This window comes from Pogona vitticeps, chromosome 2 (genome assembly GCF_051106095.1).
Source record: "Pogona vitticeps strain Pit_001003342236 chromosome 2, PviZW2.1, whole genome shotgun sequence".
Lineage (NCBI taxonomy): Eukaryota > Metazoa > Chordata > Lepidosauria > Squamata > Agamidae > Pogona > Pogona vitticeps.
In genome coordinates this window covers 192852301-192875129 of record NC_135784.1, presented here as the reverse complement: position 1 = coordinate 192875129, position 22829 = coordinate 192852301, and the positions used below count along the sequence as shown (strand labels likewise).

The window sequence follows — 22829 nt, the reverse complement described above, 5'->3', positions numbered from 1 at the left end:
TAAAGAGACACAACACACATCCAGTTCTAGGCACGGGGACAAACCTAAAGCTTGGCGTAGGGAATATTATGCTGGGCTGGTGCTGCATTTTGAAACAGAGATAATACCCTGCCTTTTGTGGGATGGGGGTTCTTACTAGCTTAAGGCTGAGGAAGATTTGCTCTAGAGGAGGAGAGTAAATCCTTATTTATTGCTTTGTCTCCATTTGTATGCCATTCTTCCGACTAAGAACACCCAGGAAAGCATACAACGTGATTAAAGGTATAAAACATATTGAAACTTACTGGCAGGCCATTTATGCAAAAAAAAAAACCATCTTAAATATTCCCATCCTTGTTATAGAAAAAGCACTGCGTTCCTTGAAGAAAAATCCAAATCAGTACTATAATTTTGTAGAATCTCTGGTCTGTTTCACATGCTTGACATTAATTTGGCTGTGTAATGTCTATTTTGATTTCTGAATATGTCCAAATCTGAACTTGATAGATCCAAATATCTGTAATAATAATTCCTAATATTCAGAATCCTGTTTACTCCTATTGAAATAAAAGGCAGCCATATGGTCAGTACAAAATACAACTGGAAGTGTAGGCAATACCTTTATAGACCATTTTAAAAAATCATCATACAGCCTGCAAGCTTTCATGGATCAGGACCATCCACTTTGTCGGGCATGTACCAGGTTCATGGCAAAATGGATATAAGCTCCAAAAGTTCTTAGTAAGATGAATGTTGTCAGACACATCTTTCTTAGACCTAAGGCTGTTGCTTTAAAGTTACAGCTGAGGCAGCTGTGGATTGGATATCACACTGCAATTCTTGACACAAAGAGGCCCACGCCATGCATGCACACACCCCTACCCACTTGGCCTTTCTTTGAAATGGACATGTCTCTGTTTGGTTGGGGGTGTGCTCCTCAATGTCTGATACATGTTTCTCCAGGGCTGCTGGCATTTCCTGTTGGCATTCCCACTGTTCAGAGGTCAACCAGTATGCCCATTACAGTCATTTCCCAGTACTTAGGCAACACTGGTTGTTGGTGTGTCGTCTTTTTGTTTGGCACACTAACTAGAAAAGTGTTGGAGGACTCAGGCAAATCCTTTTAAAAATGTTTTAACTGTCTGTGTTTGGGAAATTCTGGCTTTTTCAAATTCCAAGTTCCAAATCCAAAGGGCTGTGATTCCAAAGTCAAATTCTAAATCCAAATTTTGCTGTTAGTGCACCTCTCTGATAAATTTTTGAATCAGATGACTCAGGAACAGTTTCTTCAGTTAGAAGACAGATATAATGTGGGAAATAAACATCAGTGGCAAGTAATTAGGAGATTGTTTGCCATACTTGGAATCCTGCAGATTCAGGCAGCACCCTTGCAGTGGCAGTGTTTGTTTACATATGTGTGCCGATCCATATGAGGGAATGAAAGCCTTCCCTCCCAGTAGGAGCCAAACCCACATAACCTGATTGGCAGGGGATTATCCTCTCTGGGATCAACAGTTTACACCAGCTATTTCCTATCTCGGTTTATCTGCTGAATCGCTACCCTTTCCATTTCTAGTCCCATTAGAAGGGTATCGATTTCTCATGAGCTGTAAGAGGACAAACTGTCCATGTCACGTAGACATCAAGGGTGTTTCTGGTTAGGCCATTTTTATGCAGTTGATTGTCATCAAAGCACATCTGATTGGATGCTAGTCCTCTGGATCCATCTGTACAGCAAATAGTGAAAGCATGAGCTAGCAGGTCCTGCATATGGCAGTCAAGGGAGCCAACATGTTGGTGAGCAACAGGAGATTTATTTGAATGGCTTCAACATTTCCAAATGACCAGTGCAATTCAGAGCAGCTTTGTTCCTGAAGTTTTTCTTTCTTTTCTTTTCTTTTCTTTCTTTTTCTTTTTTGAGAGAGAGAGAGAGAGAATCCAAAACTTCTTCTCCCAGAAGACTTATGGCAGTGTAGATGGTATGACTTTTAAGATTGTGCTATATATTAATTGTGCTATATATTAATGACTGTTGCTTTTAGCTTAGTTTGTGGGGTTTATTGGATATTCGCTTGCAGGACATCCTGAGCTTTGGAAGAGGCTGGAATTCAGACATTTCGAATGAATAATGATGGGCCAATGAAGTAAGGCGCAGTGTGATCGTTCCTCTGAGCTACTCTCGATTTAGGCATCATGAAAACCTTTGCCAGCTTTGGAGAAGGTGTCAAACTGTTAACTGCAGAGCCTGTAATTATGGGGGGGGGGGATTTTTGGTTCTCAACATTTGGATCCTTTGGCAGCCTCGGGCCAAGTTGTACAGCACTGCACATATTTATACTGTTGGGTTTCAAAGTGCTTTTGGGTGCAGATCACTTGAGTTGACTTGGAGTCTGTTGAATGCAGCTTATAAGAAACTGGAAGTGCTCCTTCAGAGTGAGACTAGCAACACATACGAGACCACGGAAGAGGACATGTCCTCCCTGTCTGTTTACACTTCTTGGGCACAGATATGCACCGTCTATACCATCTTCTTCAACTCATTTTTGCAGAGTCACTCCCCTTTGAAGGCATCACCATCACCATGGACTCCCAGCAACTCAATGGCTCCCAGCGGGTTGTCTTGGACAGAGTGCTGACCGAGTCTGAATGCAAAGACATCCTTCGTTTGGCTAAAGTAAGGACAAGCGCTGGCCTCTCTTCACTTCCAGCAGCAGGAAAGCTAATTGACTAATGCCAGCTCTTTGGCCTTTAAGTCTGTGTCTGATTCTTCTGAATTATTTGGCTGGAGGCTATGGAACAGAAGGTTACTTCAGTGGGTCTTTCATTCTTGTACCTGCTATCTATAGGTTTACAGGGTACTAAACCGACTGTTGAACAAAGACTAGTAGATACTGATTACCAAGAGGTCTAAAGGAGCTGCAAAGGAGATCTTGTTCTTCTCGGTCGCTGGGGCTATTGTGCTTTAGGATGGTTAACCATTCGTAAAGAGAGAAAGGTTTTTTTCTCTTGCAAGATTAACATTATCCGTTTTAAGATACTGTCCTTGTGACAGTGCTTACATCAAGTATATTTTGCTTGTTCTTTCCCACCACGGTTTCTATAAAGGATGTGGAGAAAACCTATTATATCTTATTATTCAGTTCCTCTCTACCCCTTTTCTGAGTCTCTTGGGATTCATTGCTTCAGGGTTCTAATTTCAGACACAAAACTAGTGGCAAATTTGTTGAACTTGGCCATTCTTGTTAGACCACATACGATTTTTTATTGTTTTCTTGGTTTAATATTTGTATAAATCTATATTTCTATGAATGTGTGTTTTGGAATGTGTTTTTATTGAATGTTACAATGGTTTGTGGACTGTAAATAAAGTCTCTCTCTCTCTCTCTCTCTCTCTCACACACACACACACACACACACACACAAACACAAACACAAACATGCACACACACACAAGGAGAACTTTGGCATCAGTCAAAGGGTGGTGGGAAGTCAAGAGCAATCTTGGGTGCTTCATATGTTTATGCATGTTTCAGGCAGCTGGAGGAGCAGGAGATGGCTACCGTGGCAGGCGTTCACCTCACACCCCACACGAGAGATTTGAAGGCTTAACAGTGTTAAAGGCTCTGCAGGTAAATGTTTTGATGGCTTTAGAATAGACATTTGGACCTGCCCACAAACTAGAAACCACTCAGATAAGGTGGTAAAAATCCCATTTGTTTCTTCCAAGAAAAAGATATTTCAGGAGGAAGTGATTATCAGCTGGGAAAGGGCAAGGGTGAGGGGTCTCCCTCACCCTTCATCTGCCTTTTTTTCCGTTCCAAACCCAAATGCTCCTGCTTTTTCCCATAGGGTTCCAAGCGTATCTCTATGTTTACATAGCCTTCAGGTTGGCAAAGCTGCTTTTTGTTGCAGGCCAAGGAGGGGTGGAGCACACACACAAGCATGCTTCTTTGAAGCTTCTTTTCCTTTTTTGCTGTTTGTAAGGGGTAAGCTTGCCTCACAAGATTGTACCAAAAAAACACTGAATGCTAAAGATATGTATTGCTAGATTGGGTGTAAACATCATCAGGAGTGAGACAAAGGCAGTAACAAACCCAAAGGTAAAAATAGAGGCTGTATTTACCAGCCTGTATCAACAATGCACCAGGAGCATCCTGCTGGGAAGCATTTGAGAACAGAATCTACAGGAGGTAGCAAAAAGATAGTCCAAAATAATTGAATAGACTGCATGCAGTAGAGTAGGAGAGACCTAGCAGAAGCCTTTGAGAAGAGTGCTATCATGGTAAACAAGACATTTCTTTCTAGTGCAGGATATTTTTTTAAATGTGTTTCATTTATATGCTTCCATGTTTGTTTCCTCCAGAAGGAGAAATGAGGGTGTTCTTGCTCTGTCCTGCCCTGTTTGGCTATATATTAGGAGCATGCCGGCTTCGAGCCCCATTTCCTGAAAACCAATGAAAACCCCTTCCCCCCTTCCCAACTTTAGGATCCCCCTCTTTGCAGTCTTATAAAAAGTGGCCATTGTACAGCAAGAGGACACAAGGCTCTGTACTGTTAAGAATGGTGCGAATGGAGGAATTCGGCAGGCCAGTCACTCACAGACCGGGTTCCGTCTTTACTGTGCTGCAGGCTTTTTCTTGTCTCATTTCATTGATGCCTTTAAAAACAAGGGCACATTAACTTGAAGGAATGAAAGGGAGAAAAGTACCACCCTGCTATTAAAAGGGATGGAGAACGACTCTGTCACCACCGCATTTTATTAAGCATTTGGCTGTATTTTCTGTGGAGTGCTCTTTTGCATAGGCATGCATGTGCCCCTAGACCATCACACAAATTAAGCATCCTGTTTCATGTTGTCCCCACTCCCTAACTCCCATCTTCTAGCTGGCAGAAGAAGGTGTCGTGAACTGGAAGGATGCTAAGCTGTTCTTGCAAGCCAGTGAGAAATCCAGGGAAATTGTGGAATCCTATTTCACCCCTGGGAAAAGCCTCAATTTTTCCTTCACGCATCTTGTGTGTCGCACAGCTGCAGAAGGTAAGTCATGCTTAGAACCCACCACGCAAGGCTCTGCCCTGATCAAGAGTTGACAAAGACAGCTTAACACACTGTTAGGCTGTAATATGAGATTGCTGCTAGGTTGGCCACTGCAAAATGAACAGTTATCAGATAGGATAATGGTAAGGATACAAACAATTCAGACGGCAATCATATAACAGGTCGAGCAAAGACAGGGGACGTGTTATGGTTACATCATGTGCATATGGACTCTACTTCCAAACAGCACAAAAGTTTACAGTTTTCAGTGATTCAGTTGCTAGGATTCACTCTGCTTAGGAGAAAATCACTGGAAACTCAGTATTTCTGTGATATTTATTTTATTTATTTATGTATTATTATTATTATTATTATTATTATTATTATTATTATTATTATTATTATTATTATTATTATTATTATTATTAGTTTATCATGTATGTATGTATTTATATATGCTGCCTTTCTCCCCATAGGGGACCCAAGGTGGCTCACAACAGATAAAACAGCAGATTTAAAAATACTGTATAAATACCACATTTTTAAAAAACAAGTAAACATTTATTAAGGTTTTAAAAATCAAGTTTAGAAACAGTCTAAAAACATTTAAAAATATGTACGTTAAAAACCAGCATACAAGATTTATTCACATACACACAGAGAGACAGTTCTCTAGACATCTGGATGGAAGCAGTGTGTGTGTGTGTGTGTGTGTGTGTGTGTGTGTGTGTGTGTGTGTGTGTGTGTGTGTGTGTGTGTGTGTGTGTGTGTGCGAGCGAGCGAGCGAGCAAGTGAGCCAGGCACACCTATCCACCCACATATATCTTGCTTCCCCATAGATGGCCATGGGGAACCTTATCCTGCCATGAGGTGTCCTACAGGCAGCAAAGTGAGCTCTCTGCCTCCTCTTAGTTCCATCTCCAGCATAAGCTGATTCACAGAAAGAGCTCTTGTCCTCTCCTTTTGACTAGCAAGCGGAAGAAAAGATGAGTCATCTCCTCCAGTCACCTCTGCCTTCCTGGTCCATTCCAGTTCCCACTGAAAAACATCACCAAAATGTTACCAGGCAGATGCTGCTAAATAAGTCCTTTTTTTAAACAAGTGATTCTCCAATCAGTTTTTGCCTTTCCTGAATTGTTAGGATAAATGTTCCTCTCCCCCCCCCCCAAGAGTTTTTTGATGCTTCCTCTTCATAATAGTACCTGAGTTGGCTGTTGTTGTTTTTTCTGCAGCCTGGGGCCACAGGCACTTTTTCTATGCCCTCCCCACCAAAATGGAATGGAAGGAGCAGGGGAATTGTGATGGGACGGACAAGTAGTTTGGATTTTCTGACTCAGGCATCACACCCAAATGGGCTAGTCCTCTTCTGTTAGAATGGCATTGTAGTCTCACCCAAGATGACTTCCAGTTGTCCTTTGGATTACGGCTCACGGAAGCTCCTAGTCATTGTGGTTAGTGGCCACGTTATGGCAGAAAGGAGGCCACGCTTTTCTTGTGGCTATCAGGTGGTAAAATATGGGTGTCAGGCCTGGGAAAGGTACCATTTTTGCTGATTTTCCTTTAGGTGAACAGGAAGGTCGCATGGATCTCAGCCACCCAGTCCATGCTGATAATTGCCTCTTGGATCCAGAGGGAAACACTTGTTGGAAGGAGCCCCCAGCCTACATATACAGGGACTATAGGTAAGACTGAAGGAATTTGTAAAGAGCCACAGTTTGCAAACAATACATTCATGTGTCGTCATCTTTCACCTCATGAAACAACTACAAATAGAGGCCTGCAACTATTTTAAAAGAAGAGTTGTGGAAAGGTAGAGAGAACCATGGTTTCACGGATGCTTATTAATAGACCCTTTGCTCAGATTGATCCCCCTGTTCAGGCTCACCTACGGTGAAAGCCTTGCACTCGCATTTTTCTGAAGAGTGTGCCTTGGAACTGCTTACAAAGTGACCCTGCAGCCTTTGTCCCTCTCTCTGAAGTATGTTTGTCCACACCGGCCTATTGGCACAAGTCAGCACACCCGGCCTCTCTCCAACAATTACAAACAACATGCCGCCATTTTGCATAGACTCTTTACTGTGGTCCTCCATTTCCATTCCCAGAGCAAGGAAGTGTTGCTACTTCTCTTTGGGGCCACACAAAGGCACAGAGTGGAAGAGGGAGTTGGTGGCAAGGAGAAGGAAGAGGGCAACAAGTACTGCAAGCAGTTTCGCTCTTCTTTCTTATTTTCCCAATTTTACTGCTTCAAAGAGAGGCAAATCCCACAACTGAGTTTGGCTCCGTCTTTGGCAATGTTTGTCCCTGCTACCACCTGCTGCCTAGATGAGCAGGGAATAGAGTTAAGTTGATGATGAGATGCTATTTGCTTCTCATCCTATCTTGCTGGCACAACAGCAAGTAAACCTAGAAGAACAGGCCTGCCAGATATCTGAAGGCTTTGCTCTCCGGATAAGGATTATCAAACCAAACTATTCCTCACTGTATGCTATTTATCTGGGATTGGTCACAGTGACGGGCCTCCCAGTAACATTTCCTGTGACCAATTTGCGTCCTTTTTAAAACACAAAATGGAGGCCTTCTGCCAGGACCTAGATTTTTTCCTCTTTATCAGTAGATCGAGCTGACACATCCTACACATCATCTTGTCGGGTAATTCTAACACAATTTCAGCCTGTGACATCAGCTGAGGTTGACAGGGTCCTTGACCGCTGCAGGGCCACCACCTCCACACTAGACCCTTGCCCGGCCTGGCTCTTGAAAGCGGCCAGACCATTAACAACTGAGTGGGCAGGGGCCATTATTAATGGGTCTCTCCTTGAGGGCAACGTTCCCCTTGCGCTCAAGGAGCCAATTTCTGAGAAAGCCCAAAGTGGCGGTTGACAGCATTAACAACACCGCCCAGTCGCCAATATCCCCTTTATTGCCAAGCTGGTGGAGAGAGTGGTGGCTGATCAGATTCAGGCTCTCCTGGAGGAAACCGACACCCTTGATGTGTTCCAGTCCAGGTTCAGGCCACATTATGGCACAGAGATGGCTTTGGTCGCCCTGCAAGATGACCTTTTGAGGGAGGCTGATAAGGGCAAAATGTTCTTGTTGGCCCTCCTTGACCTGTCAGCAGCCTTCAATACTGTTGACCATGGTATTCTCCTGGGGAGGCTCTCGGGGTTGGGGAACAGTGGTCAGGCCTTGACTTGGCTCCAGTCCTTCCTGGAGGAGCGCCCTTGGAGATACAGCTTTGGGAAATGCTGTCCACTCTGTCAACTCTCAATTGTGGAGTCCCACAGGGGTCAATAATCTCCCCAATACTATTCAATATCTCTGTGAGGTCTCTAGGAGAGGTCATTAGGAGTTTTGGAGCTTCGCGTCACCAATATGTATGCGGATGACACACAGTTCTATCCCACCATTCTGCAGTGGATGCTGTCCCATCCCTTGAGTGCTGCCTGGATGCGGTGCTGGGATAGATGAGGGAAAACAGACTGAGGCTGAACCCGGACAAAACAGAAATCTTGCAGGTGGGAGTCCCTAGTGTTCGTGGTCTGGGTGGTTCCCTTTCCTTCAGGGGAGCCACGCTTTCCATGAAGGGTGAGGTGCACAGCCTGGGCATTCTTTTGGATCCAGCGTGATCAATGAAATCCTAGGTAGTATTTGTGGTCCAAGCCGCCAACTTCCACCTAAAGCTGATTGCCCAGCTGCGTCCCTACCTTGACACAGGACCCCTCACCATGCTGGTCCATATGTTGGTAGTCTTGAGATTAGACTACTGCCATGCCCTCTATGTGGGGCTGCTATGGGAGACTGCAACGGATCCAGAATGTGGTGGTCAGACTACTGAGTGGGGTTAGAAAATATCAACATATTTCCCCCACCTTGGCCACCTTGCCCTGGTTACCTGCTCGCTTCAGTACCAATTTCAAGGTGATGGTATTAACCTATAAGGTCCTAAATGGTTTGGGACCTCGCTATCTAGCCAAGCGCCTCCTTCCTGTTAGGTCTGCCTGGCCAGTCATATCATCACAGGCAGGGTGGCTGAAACTCCAAGAGAGGCCTGGAAAATTACCATCAGAAATCGGGCCTACAACTGTGGAACAGCTTCCTCCCCGAAGTCTGCCCGGCCCCTTCACTGAGCACTTTAAAAAAAACTATTAAAAGACAGGCCTTCCCAGATCAAATAACATCCTGATGCAATAGTGCTTCTGACAACATAATATCTAATCTCCCATCAAGCTTTTAATGTTATTTCATTTTAGGAAATAAAAGGCCTTCAGCCTTCCAGGTATTTTGCTCCAAACTCCCATCATTGCCTTCATTTCCCTCTATTTCAAAGTGCAGGTTGAGGGCAGGCCCTATATGATCTTCAGGCCAAGTCTTGTCTCTCACAAGCCAAAATGTCTGTTGAAAGCTCAGAGGAGGGTAATATTGACACAATTTCTACTCAGGGTGCAGCTACTTTGACAAATACTGCAGAAAATGCTCTGGGATTGGATGGTCGATGCACATCATTTTCCATTGCCTACGTGATGTGCAAGTCCATGCAAATCAGCCCCAAGTTTCCCCCCCAGTAATCCGTATTTTTAAAATCTCTGCTGATGGGACTTCAACATTTTTGGAACTGAATGTACAGTGGTGCCCCGCATAGCGACGTTAATCCGTTCCGGATTAATCGTTGCTATCCAGAAACATCGCAGTGCGGGTGGGAAAACCGCATAGAAACGCATTAAATTTCATTTAATGCGTTCCTATGGGGCGAAAACTCACCATTATGCGAAGATCCTCCATAGCGCTGCCATTTTCGCGCCCTCGGTAAGTGAGGAAATCCTGCGAAAATGGTTGCGGCTGCCATTTTGGAACCACCGATCAGCTGGCCAAAAATGGGGCCGGCACTCGGGCAGGAGGGCGGGGGAAGGCTCCCCCGCCCTCCTCCCGAGCGCCCGCCGGCATTTTCCCCCAGCTGACTGGCGGGAGCTTCGGAAGGTCCTTCCGAAGACCCCGCCGGTCAGCTGGGGGAAAATGGGTCCTATGGGGAAAAATCGCAAAGCAATTTTTCCCCATAGGGAACTTCGCAATGTGATCGCAAAAGCGATCGCAAAATCTTCTTTGCTATGCGGATTTGTCGTTAAACGGGGTGCCCGTTAAGCGAGGCACCACTGTATTTGCATTGGTTCAGGCAGTGTGATTGCCTAATCCAATGCGGAGGGAGTTGCAGTGGTTATATTTCTAGCTACTCCAGCCAGCTACAGCGCAGTGAGAGAGGCAGGGCAGGAAAACGAGCTGCCATTTGAATCCTCTCCTCTGCACACCTACTGCCTGGATCTGATTTCCTTTCCCTTTCTGTCTCTTACTCCCCCTTTCGTTTAAGGGCTTCCTGCCCTAGTGTTAGGGTAGCTAGGTGAGCAAAGTGAAAAGAAGAGCAAGGAATCAGCGAAGGGATAAGAGGAATTTATCAGTCAGCCTTGTTTCCCCTTGTTCCTACTGCAGATCTGTATGGCCAGAGCAGAACTACCTTAAGCTGCAAACAAAGATTTGAGTGCCAATTTCCTCCCCTCTTTCTGCTGCCTCCTGTATGGTTGGCTGAAGTGAATTAACTTGGGGAAAACTGACTTCCTAGGTGTGACTTCACAGCAGATGCATTCACATTTTTCTTGCTGTGTAGTCACATCCTCACTTGGGATGACTCCTGCCCCCATTAATTGTATTTAAAGTGTGAACTAGGGTGCCCCACAACGCACAATTGCCCACTCTTCGTATTCAAGTATTTTTTCCTTTCTAAAGAAAAATTATTTTTCCACCAAAATCACACCCAGACATGTCTTTAGGGTTAAGGGAATATGGCTTCCACAGAACAGACTGCAGAAAACACGAAGTAGGTCCCTAGTGGTCTTTTGTCCAGGAGCTGACAAGTTCAAAACTGAGATATAAATTGCCGTGAGGTTTGATGCCTCCTTAGAGAGTTTCCACATTTTCCCCATCTCCAGACTGTAATGTTTAGCAGGGCTCACTCATTGCATGGGTTGAGGGCCCTGGTGTTGCCTGGCATAGCTTGCTCTTGAAAGGAGAAACCCATTCATTTATTGTTATGTTATGTTGACGTTCCCCTGAGCAGATTAGAAGAGGAGGTGCAATGTCATAATCTCCTCTGGGGTGTTTATCAGCCTGAGGGCAAGAGTGGGAAAAGGTTCGCGTCATCTACCATAGCAAACACCATGACTGGCCACCCAGCTGCCTTAATCTATTTAATTTACAATTTGAGCAGACAAATCGTTGTTGTTTTTATTATTTCAATCAAAGATTATTGATTGGTTGATCTTAAATGTGAGCGGCCTGAGACATCTTATAGGTTGGTTGGGTAGAAATGTTTTAAATAAATGAGCTGGCAGCCATGGGCTATTGCTCTCTCGCTAATTGATAGCAAGTAGAAGAACAGCACACTGAGAATAGAAAAAAAGAAATAGTTTGTTCCCCTCTTATAACCCTAGAGCTTAGGATCACGAAAGAAACTGATTGGCAGCGGATTCAGGGACAAGCAGAAGAAAAGGCTAATTTGACACTATTCTTAATTTGGGTACTCAGTTTACAACCAAAAGATATGTTGGCGGCTACTGCCATTGATGGATCATTCTAGATGTTCCCTTCAGGAGTCAAGGGTAGGAGCGTGCCCTGAGGTGTGAGGTTGCCTCATCCTACAGCAAAGGGCTGTTGTGTTCTTCATGCTTGGACCTCAGCTGCCGTTGATGTGTAACCTGGTTGGAAGTTTCCCAGAAGAACGCAGCTGGGCCCAATGGGAAGGAAGCAGAACACTTGGGTACACGGGCCTCGCTCCTGATTTACTCCGGAAGTGGAGCTGATTAGGCCAAGGGCCCGTTTCAGGGACAACTTGGATATCTCCTGGAGCTTCAAGGTAGGTGAGGAACTGTGGAAGCCTAACTGCTCCCTCTTTTTCCGTAGTGCCATCCTTTACCTGAATGATGACTTCCAAGGGGGGAACCTCTTTTTCACCGAGAAGGATGCTGTGACTGTTACAGTGAGTCTGGGTCAAGACATGGGTGTGGCAAAAGGGGGGGGGAGAGCAAGTGAAGCAGGTGGGGCTGGGTGGCTGCTGCTCCTAGAGGCTCTGTCTCCAGCAACAAAAGCAATTCAAATTAGGCTGCCCAAGGCAAAATTGTAGCCAAATTTCACCCCAGGACAAATATTAACTCTTCCTTTACTGGCATATCCAGTTTCCTGCTTGTTTCCGCATTCCCTTTTTCCTCCTCCTTTGTCCCTCTCCAGTCCTATAAGGCATTGTTGGTCCAGAGTAGGCAGGCATCTCTTTGTTCCTCCACTGTCTGCAGGGTCGCCATTCTCCTTGGGATTCCGGAGAAGGTAACTACAGTGGTGCCTCGCTAGACAGTTACCCTGCATGACAGTTTTTTCGCTAAACATTGACTTTTTGCGATCACTATAGCAATTCGCGAAACAGTGATTCCAATGGGGGAATTTCGCTGGACAGTGTTTGGTCCCTGCTTCGCAAACCGATTTTCACCAGACGACGATTTTGACAGCTCCCTCCGCGCTCGCAAAACAGGTGTTTTCGGGACCTAAGCTTGGCAAGACAGCGATTTAAACAGCTGATCGGCGATTCGCAAAGCGGCTTTCCTATTGCTAGACAACGACAATTCTTACCCATTGGAATGCATTAAACAGGTTTCAATGCATTCCAATGGGGAAATGCTTTTCGCTAGATGATGATTTCACTAAACAGCAATTTCAGTGGAACAGATTATCATTGTCTAGCGAGGCACCACTGTATAGGGCAGAGAAGGGGAAGAAGGGAGCTGTTGATGTACCATCTTTCTTTTATCTCTCTCCGGCAGGCCCAGGTGCGTCCTAAATGTGGGAGGCTGGTGGCCTTCAGCTCTGGCGGGGAGAACCCCCATGGTGTGTGGGCAGTGACCCAAGGGAGGCGCTGTGCCATTGCCCTTTGGTACACCCTGTCTCCAGAGCACGTGGAACAGGTAACAGAGCAAGGGGACAGGTGTGGAAGGAAGGGAAAGAGGGAGGGAGGAGAGGACCCAAGGATAGTGTCTAGAGTTACAATAGCCGGGTAAAATACTGGAGAAAACCTGTATCCAAGCAATTCTGGGAGAGGCTTTTGCATAAAGGGGTACTGTGGATTTCTAGAGGAGGAAATGGCTTTTATTGTCTTGGGAACAATTTTGAACTACATTGGGAAACCAGGTTTTTTTTGTATGGGCTTTTACAAGCAGAAAACCAATTAAAAGCAAAGCGTTGTTTTACAAAACTCGCTCCCTTTCTTTCTTCGTAGGAACGGGCCCAAGCAGAAGAGCTGATGAGACAAGCAAAGGAGAAAGAACAGTCAGATCCAGACGGCGAGGAGAATACAGGCGCCGGGCATGGTGGTCGAGACTCACCAGAGCCCCCCTCTCTTAGGGGAAGAGCTAGGTCCACCAGCCGAAGGGCCAAATCAGACTCAGAGTCTGGGGTACGGTCCATGGGACAGCGAGCCAGAGATGAATTCTGAGCAGATTTGAGAGGCTCCAGCCTTGCAGCTCTTGTCAGTAACCCGCGCAAATGAATGACATGGGTGTGTTTGTGACTGTGAATCTTTCTACGAGGGACTAATGACATCTGCATGGCTTCACCATGATATCTTGAGAGATGATACAGGAAGGTTGCCTCCAGCTCCTGGACCACAGCCGCCATGTCAGCCCTGAGAATAATTGTTTTTCGTAAGGCTGCCAGACTTATGAACCAGTGTAGTATAATGGCTAAAAGAGACTGTGCTGTAAAGTGGGAATCCCAACGCAAATGTGTCGTGTACACACAAGTCACTACCCTCTCTCAGGCATAGCCCCTCATCTGTGATACTGGGGTAACAAATAGTTTCCTTATAAGGCTATTGTAACGATGATTACGATAATAATGAGAAGTGCTGTGAGCAGTTGGAAGTGCTATGCAAATATTAAACATTTTTCTATCAGCCTCTTTTGCTTGCAGAGATGGTTAGCATTTTAATGCAGAATTACTGAGCTTGTGTCTCCCAGAATTGGTGCTTGAGTCAGAAGCAATGTGGTGGATAGATAACTGCATATTCCCTAGCTCCTACTGTTCTTCCACTCCTTTCCAAATGTTCAAAGGAATGTGCACATATGAAAAATGTACCCGGAAAAATGCAAATTTTAGTCAGTGGTAGAAGGCATGAAAAATAGCACATTAAAAATCTGTGTGCACATGTGTGTATTTTGAGAAATGCATATAAATCGGTAAGAATTTATGAGCAAGGAGAAAACAGGCTTAGAGTCTGATGCAACCCCAGACTAGAACATAGATGGTGTCGGAAATGACTGCTTGAAAGCATCAAGGCTGGCAGATTCACCGATGAACCAAAAGCAGGCAAAAGACACAAACAATTGATTTGAATGCATGGTCTGAGAACTGTGATGGAAACACATCTGTGTAGAACTAGCCAAGCTAGACTAGGCACATGGAGCTGAAAAATAAGGACCAGATCAAGGCAAGAACCTAAAGTGATCTGTGTCATTATCTAGAGCAGATAGTCTAGAGCTGGTCCTTTTTAGCCCCATGAACCGGCTGGGGAAGGCAGGGCACCACCTCGGTGACCGTGCGCATGCACAAAGGAGTGTGCACCCTCTCACACATGTGCTTGTGCACATGCACAAAGGAAGAGGGGCACTCATGTGGGTGTACACTGTAGGTGCGCAAAGGGCAGAACAGCACTCATGCGGGTGCATGGGCAAACGGGCTGTGCTGGGGAAGTGCATGCGGGGCTGGGGTGGGGAGGTCTGTCTCCGCAGCCCGGTCTGGCTCAGGCCATGGACCAGCACCGGCCCATGGACCAGGGGTTGGGGACCTCTGCTCTAGAGTGAAATGGCAACAAAGAGTGCAACTACATTGATAAATAATGCAAGAAATGCTCCATCATTGGATGGTCTGATGCACATTATTTTCCATTGACTACCTGACATATCAAGTCATGTGAATCAGCCTGGAGCTTTCCCCCTTCTATTCATAATTTTTTCCTCTGCCACTGTGGCTTTACTTTTTTAAAATTCAATGAATCTGCATTGGTTCAGGCAGTGTGATTTCTTGAGCCAACATGGAGGGGTTTGCAGCTCTTCTGTTTGAAGCCATTCCAGCAGGATACAGTAGCAGTGAGAGAGGCTGGGCAATCCTCTCCCCCGTAAACCTGGGTCTGCTTTCCTCTTCCTCTCCTGTTCCATTCTTTCCTTATTTTGAAGACTTGCTACTTGGGCAGCAGCTAGATAGCCAAAGGTGGGAGGGGGAGTGAGGAGTCAGCAGAGAAAAAGGAAGAAGTTCTCAATCAGCCTTGTTTTTAGTTTTTCAAGGTAGCTCTGCTCTAACTATGCATTCTGCAAATGTGGATGGCCAGAGCAAAGCTACCTTAACAACACGCTGCAAAGAAAGCTGAATGCCAAATAGAGTAGTCCTAGAACGAGCTGGAATTTTTAGCATATATACATTACTGAAACAGAGATGTCTACGTTGCCTTGGGCATGTCGTGAGAATGGCTGATGGTCGGATTCCAAAAGATCTCCTGTATGGAGAATTAGTGCAGGGAAATCGCCCCAGAGGGAGACCACAGCTGCGATACAAGGATATCTGCAAGCGGAATCTGAAGGCCTTAGGAATGGACCTCAACAGATGGGAAACCCTGACATCTGAGGTGCATCATGGCCTCTCCCTACTTGAAGAGACCCTTGTCCAGCAGGCCAAGGCAAAGAGGCAGTTACGAAAGCAGCAAAATCAGGGAGCTGGATAGGGGACAGATTGGATTGTGTGGAAGGGATTGTCACTCTCGAATTGGCCTCAGCCACACTAGACGCTGTTCCAAGTCCTCCATACAGAGCACGTTACCATAGTCTTTCGAGACTGAAGGATGCCTAATGAATGCCCTCTTTATGCTTACTCCTCTGTGGTCAACTAAAACAAATTAACCCAAGAAATCTGACTTCTCAGGGGACCCATTTGCATTTTTCCCACTGTGTAGTCGCACTCAAGAGTAAAACGATGAGAGAGGTACTAAAGAAGAATTTGTACCAGCTAGTTTTCTTCAGATATATTGCAAGACCATTTCATGGTGTCTGTCCCTCCTTTGAGTAGATCAGTGTTCTGTATCCATGTTGGTTTCAGACATACAGTGTACTAACATCTTTGCTTTTCTGCACGTATTAATTTTTTATTTCTTAGGATGCTGAATTCTGCAACAGGTACTAACTCTTCTCTTTTTCTCCAGTTAAATAGCTCTGAAGAAAATATAATTACCTAGTGGCATCTCACATTATGTAAAGTTGAGTTTATTTCCACTGGGCAAATTTTGGCTTTGAAAAAGGGTTTTGTGCAGTTTGGTTGTTGCGCAAGTCGTGAGTTTATATAATTGAAGGTGAGTTCTCTTCAGCTAAGTGGGACTCTGGGTCAAACTGGATGTTGAGCAGGAAAGCAGCTTTGAGAGCCTGGCTTGCTACCAGAGAGCTGCAGAGTGGCTCTTGAGGAAAGACAGTGACTTGCCGTGGATAAAGGGGAGTGCTGCCCTCCGTTTCCTTCTGTCCAGCTCATTTCTCTGTGACACAGCAAATGTGTCTTGAACTGCAGCAAAGGGAGGACTTAGTGTGTGGGGGGGGGGGAAGTACAAGGGTTAAAGAGCCCACCCCATTCCTGCCACCTCTTTGTTGCTGATAAGTCCTGCTTTCTAAGTGTGGGCGGTCCGGTAGTGATCAATTTATCAGACTCGAGCCCTTATATCCAAACAGGGCAAGGGAACATGGTCCTGATATTTTGGACTACAAATCCCATAATCCCTTATCCATAAGAATTTTCCTTCACTGGTCATCAAGACTTTTAAGTCTTGGCAACAACTGGATAGATTGGAGACAGGTCGTACATATTTATGTATGCATTTGCTTTGATATGGCTGTGTATCAACAGATATTATTTGGGTAGCTTATGTACCAAGAAGCAAAACAGTGTTGAAAATAAATATACACTAATTAAAAACAGAAAACAGTAAAAACATAACACAAAACAAATTTGTAATGGTGGCAGAAACAATTGTTGAAAAGAGCTTAGAGATGTGGAAACGTTTTCTTCCCATAGGAACACATGTGCACGAATACGCACACACACTTTTAGTAGGCAATAGACGAAACCTGTGGATCCCACCTCCTAGCTTTTTAAAAAAAAAATCTTTCAGGGAAACTACTACCATTATCCACTCTCTAGGCATAATGAATTAAATTTGTTTTGCTTCTAAAACTGACATAAACACATTGACTCAGTGTGGGACTTGCACAAGTGTTAACAAGTCCACTTCGTCCCAAAGATGTGCTGTAGTTGGGACTAAATTGGATTTACCCCAACTTCTCATCTTAAGGCTCCTTGTACTTGGGGCACATTATGATGAGTACACATGCACAGCTCTTGTATATACAAAGGCTTTCTTGTTTACTAAGCACACCTAAACATGATGGAATCTCGGTGGGAAAAAATCATCTCTTGCAATTAAATGTTCTGTTTACCTAGCACATACTTTCTATCTTTTAATGTTACTAAAAAAGTTTTGGACTGGCCAGTAAAAAAATTACCTTGGTGAGGGGTAAACGTGAGCCCCAGATGCACTTTTGTAACTTTTTTTTCTTAGATGAAGGGAATTTGCCAGAAATGTAGGCCTTGAATAACATTCATGGCATTAGAAGCTGCCACTTCCATGTTCACAGTGCTGCCAGTGGAAAGAGTGTGCACTTGTGTTAAGCCTCATAATTTCAGTACATCTCACAACTAGCCCTCCCTGAAAGTGGCACCTATTATGGGATTTGGCAGCGTTGAACAGAAAAGGAGACAAAATTATGAACTTGCTAAGTAAATGTGTGCGCTTTGGGAGGAGAGGAATACAGTTCCTATTGTGAGGCTGTGAAAACTGATCGGTCCAATTAGATGAGGGTAGCTGCAACTTCTGAGAAGCTGCCTCTATTCGTTCGTTCGTTTAGTCGTTTAGTCGTGTCCGACTCTTCGTGACCCCATGGACCAGAGCACGCCAGGCCCTCCTATCTTCTACTGCCTCCCGGAGTTGTGTCAAATTCATGTTGGTTGCTTCGCAGACACTGTCCAGCCATCTCATCCTCGGTCGTCCCCTTCTCCTCTTGCCATCACACTTTCCCAACATCAGGGCCTTTTCCAGGGAGTCTTTTCTTCTCATTAGATGGCCAAAGTACTGGAGCCTCAGCTTCAGGATCTGTCCTTCCAGTGAGCACTCAGGGTTGATTTCCTTTAGAATTGATAGGTTTGTTCTCCTTGCAGTCCAGGGGATTCTCAAGAGTCTCCTCCAGCACCACAATTCAAAGGCATCAATTCGTCTGCGGTCTGCTTTCTTTATGGTCCAGCTCTCACTTCCATACATCACGACAGGAAAAACCATAGCTTTGACTATTCGGACTTTTGCTGGCAAGGTGATGTCTCTGCTTTTTAACATGCTGTCAAGATTTGTCATCGCTTTCCTCCCAAGAAGCAGGCGTCTTTTAATTTCGTGGCTGCTGTCTCCATCTGCAGTGATCATGGAGCCCAGGAAAATAAAATCTGTCACTGCCTCCATATCTTCCCCTTCTATTTCCCAGGAGGTGATGGGACCAGTGGCCATGATCTTAGTTTTTTTGATGTTGAGTTTCAGACCGTTTTTTGCACTCTCTTCTTTCACCCTCATTACAAGGTTCTTTAATTCCTCCTCACTTTCTGCCATCAGAGTGGTGTCATCTGCATATCGGAGGTTGTTGATATTTCTTCCAGCAATCTTAATTCCGGCTTGGGATTCCTCCAGTCCAGCCTTCCGCATGATGTATTCTGCATCTAAGTTGAATAAGCTGGGAGACAATATACAGCCTTGTCGTACTCCTTTCCCAATTTTGAACCAATCAGTTGTTCCATATCCAGTTCTAACTGTTGCTTCCTGTCCCACATATAGGTTTCTCAGTAGATAGATAAGGTGGTCAGGCACGCCCATTTCTTTAAGAACTTGCCATAGTTTGTTGTGGTCCACACAGTCAAAGGCTTTTGCATAGTCAATGAAGCAGAAGTAGATGTTTTTCTGGAACTCTCTGGCTTTCTCCATAATACAGCGCAAGTTAGCAATTTGGTCTCGATTGCCTCTGCCTCTTCGGAATCCAGCTTGTACTTCTGGGAGTTCTCGGTCCACATACTGCTGAAGCCTACCTTGGAGGATTTTGAGCATAACCTTGCTAGCGTGTGAAATGAGTGCAATTGTACGGTAGTTGTAGCACTCTTTGGCACTGCCTTTCTTTGGGATTGGGATGTAGACTGATCTTTTCCAATCCTCTGGCCACTGTTGGGTTTTCCAAACTTGCTGGCATATTGAATGTAGCACCTTAACAGCATCATCTTTCAAGATTTTAAATAGTTCAACTGGAATGCCATCACCTCCACTGGCCTTGCTGTTAGCCAGGCTTTCTAAGGCCCACTTGACTTCACTCTCCAGGATGTCTGGCTCAAGGTCTGCAACTATATTGTCTGGGTTGTCCGGGATATCCACATCTTTCTGATATAATTCCTCTGTGTATTCTTGCCACCTCTTCTTGATGTCTTCTGCTTCTGTTAGGTCCCTCCCATTTTTGTCCTTTATCATGTTCCTCTTTGCGCGAAATGTTCCTCTAATATCTCCAATTTTCCTGAACAGATCTCTGGTTTTTCCTTTTCTGTTATTTTCCTCTATTTCTTTGCATTGTTCATTTAAGAAGGCCCTCTTGTCTCTCCTTGCTATTCTTTGGAAGTCTGCATTCAATTTTCTGTAACTTTCCCTATCTCCCTTGCATTTTGCTTCCCTTCTTCTCTCTGCTATTTCTAAGGCCTCGTTGGACAGCCACTTTGCTTTCTTGCATTTCCTTTTCTTTGGGACGGTTTTTGTTGCTGCCTCCTGGACGATGTTACGAGCCTCTATCCAAAGTTCTTCAGGCACTCTATAGGTGGGCACAAACTGTCCGTTTGGCGGTTTGTTCTGATTCATTTATCACCCAAACGGGTTTTTGGTGCTTCCAAGCCACTCAGAGGAAGCCCCCAGAGAAGGCACATCAGGGAAGCTGGGCCACTGTCTCTGAGTGGGTTCCCTGCTGGAGGAGGCAGGGCTGGAAACCACCAAACATTTGTTTGGATGCTAAACAAACTGGCATGAACCGCCAAATTTAGCAGTTCCTGCCCATCTCTAATCACAACTGGAGAAAGCGGAGAGAGGTGGAAGGTGCCATCTTTGTTGACCTTAGAAGCAAAAAAATGAATTAACAAATAATGGCAGGAGATCGAGGCCTGAAGGAAGGGAGGAGAGATGAGCCACCCTTCCCATGGCAAACACAAACTGAGTAAGATTAGGAAGAGGGTTGTGCGTACCTCGGTTTGACATTTAATGAAACCTTCCCCACCAGGAGAGATTCAGGCTTTCATACTCTAGGGATTTATATTGGCTCACACAGGCAAACAGAAGGGAAGACAAGGACTTTGGACTGTTTACAGCTTTCCAGGCAGAGATAAACACAATCCACTGCTCCTGCATGAGGGGATTAGCATTGAGATGGGATTACATTGTAGCCCAGCAGAAGCCAAGAGGGGAGAACACCAAAAAAGCACCAGTAATATCATTCCTGGGAAGGATTCTGCCCTGAGCTTCAGAAGGTGCTTCCAGACTGATCACTTTTGGTGCTACCAAAGTACCGCTCTACCGCTATATGCTACTGCTGGCATTTCAGTTGACCTTTTCCCATGCCTATAAGGCTTTTTTTTTAAAAAATGTGTACAATCCATTTACTATTGTCCATGCTAGCAGTAGGACTGGCACAGTCGTGTGGGCAGGAAAGAAACCATTTGAAACCATTTTTTTTTTTAAAAAGCCTTTTAAAAAAATAACTGGTGCAAAAGTGCATTTTAAAAATCGAACCATATCATGCAGTCAGTTCAATGGCTTAAAAATGCGTTTTGAAAGTGTTTTAGGGCAAATTTCAGGAGAAGAGAGAGATCATACCAAACTGTTATATTACTGGGGGGAAATTGTTAGAATGCTTGAAGTGAACTGTATTAATATAATAATGTTATTTTTAAATTACCTGCGGAGTTTACATATGTAAAGGAGAAGAGTACGGCCAGTCCTGCTCTCCCTCCTCAAGCAAATGTAATTGTGTGAATGGATGATGCTCCAGTACTAGTAGGAAAAGTTATTACTTCATTTCTCTGCCATCTTTTTCTTTGCTTAAAAGGAGGCAAAGAGTCCAGACTGAATTGGAGTCGTGCCATTGAGAAGGGAGTAATATTTTCTTGCCATGTCTTTCCTTTGCATCATCATCAGCAGCAGCTTCAGTCAACCAAGGTGTTAACACCTGAGTTTCTCTCTTGACTTTAGAAAGGGCAGGGTTGAAGGCACCAAGGGCAGAGTTTTTGAAGAAAGCTTGGGTGAAAATGCTAGTGGAATTAAAAGATCTCAATTTCCTACCCAGTCAGTGGTTGTGTGGCTACTTGCATGGAGCTAATCCAGTCCTGATAAGTTTGGGAGTGTAGGAAGGCTAAGCAGATGCTCTTTTTGCTACAACACTGAGGTTTGGTTATCATGGGCTTCTGCTGAAAGCTTGTAGGCATTTCCCACCATAGTTATTTACTGAGCGTTAACTAAGATGCCCCGTCTCCAGTCTGATCTCCATTACAGCCAAATCTCATTCTCAGCCTTAGCTGTTTATTTGGAGCAATTGCTATAAAAATGCTGTAGGGCTAGTCTAAGGAAACCTCGAGTAATATGTATTCAGCATTTAAGATTCTTGAAATGAAACATATAAACAATACATGGGATTGATACTACCCGTTTGCTTTTATTATTGATTGTAATGTGCAGTTCGCCCATGTATCTTGCCCTGAGAGCTTTGGTGACTGGGTGAGTCGTAAATTAAAAAGCCCAACAAACAAATTCTAAAGCCGCAGTGGGCAACGTATATGTTTTGGATCCTATCTATACCCCCTTCCTCTTCTAACAAGCCCTTTTGCACATGCATCCTATCACCACTGACAATTTTTTTCCACCTCTACAGTTAAAGAGCAGAGGCGGAGAGTAAACAAAATCTGTTTCCCTCCCCTTTTTCACCAGTAGGCTGTGCCAGCCAGAGTTGGCCTCATATCCAGATGTGGATGAGACACCCTCTTTTGCAAGGGGAAGGCAAAATGATCGGGCTGATTGTTAAGACTGAGGTACAGATCAGGTGGCGGGCCCTTGCAACCGCGTGGTGGCTACCTCTGGCCCAGAAGTGGCCCAGCTGATTAGATTGATGGCTTCCTGACGTCAGATGCTATCCGTTAAAAGGTATTTATCTCAAGCTTGGGCCAAAGCTGCAGGAGAGATTAAAAGAGATTGAGGCCAAGATAATCCTTCTTCAGCAGCATCCCAGAACACACAGCTGCCAAAAGGCCTTCGATCAAATGCTTTTGCCAGCCCACCACACACCTTCTCCCTCTACTTCCAAAGAGCAGGAGTTCCCTCAAAGAGCATGGCCCTCTTCTTCCTCTTTCCCAAAGCAGGCATCTCAGGCGGGGTTCACCACAGTGCAAAGGGGGTCCCCTTACTAGCCTACCAACCTTTTGGATGCTGTGCTTGGGACCTATTTGCTATACAGTGTGCAGTTTTATGTCGCTTTTCTTATTTTGGATTATCTCTGTTACATTAATGCAATATACAGAAATAAAGTATATCAAACTCTCTGGTGGTGTTTTTCTTTTTCTTTCCGAAAGAGCACCATACTCTCCCTGC

The 22829-nt window shown here is 44.8% G+C and overlaps 1 protein-coding gene across 1 annotated transcript in view; it reads left to right on the top strand.

The window, feature by feature from the left end:
• The window catches only part of P3H3 (prolyl 3-hydroxylase 3), a 29030-nt gene extending 15036 nt beyond the window's left edge, over nucleotides 1-13994 (top strand). Inside the window, exons 9-15 of the mRNA XM_020804189.3 lie at nucleotides 2529-2653; nucleotides 3513-3608; nucleotides 4864-5014; nucleotides 6579-6696; nucleotides 11960-12035; nucleotides 12868-13008; nucleotides 13320-13994. Coding sequence (XP_020659848.3) covers nucleotides 2529-2653; nucleotides 3513-3608; nucleotides 4864-5014; nucleotides 6579-6696; nucleotides 11960-12035; nucleotides 12868-13008; nucleotides 13320-13535 — 923 coding nt within the window. The 3' untranslated portion in view covers nucleotides 13536-13994. The remainder of the gene's footprint in view (nucleotides 1-2528; nucleotides 2654-3512; nucleotides 3609-4863; nucleotides 5015-6578; nucleotides 6697-11959; nucleotides 12036-12867; nucleotides 13009-13319) is intronic.
• Nucleotides 13995-22829: the final 8835 nt, after the last annotated feature.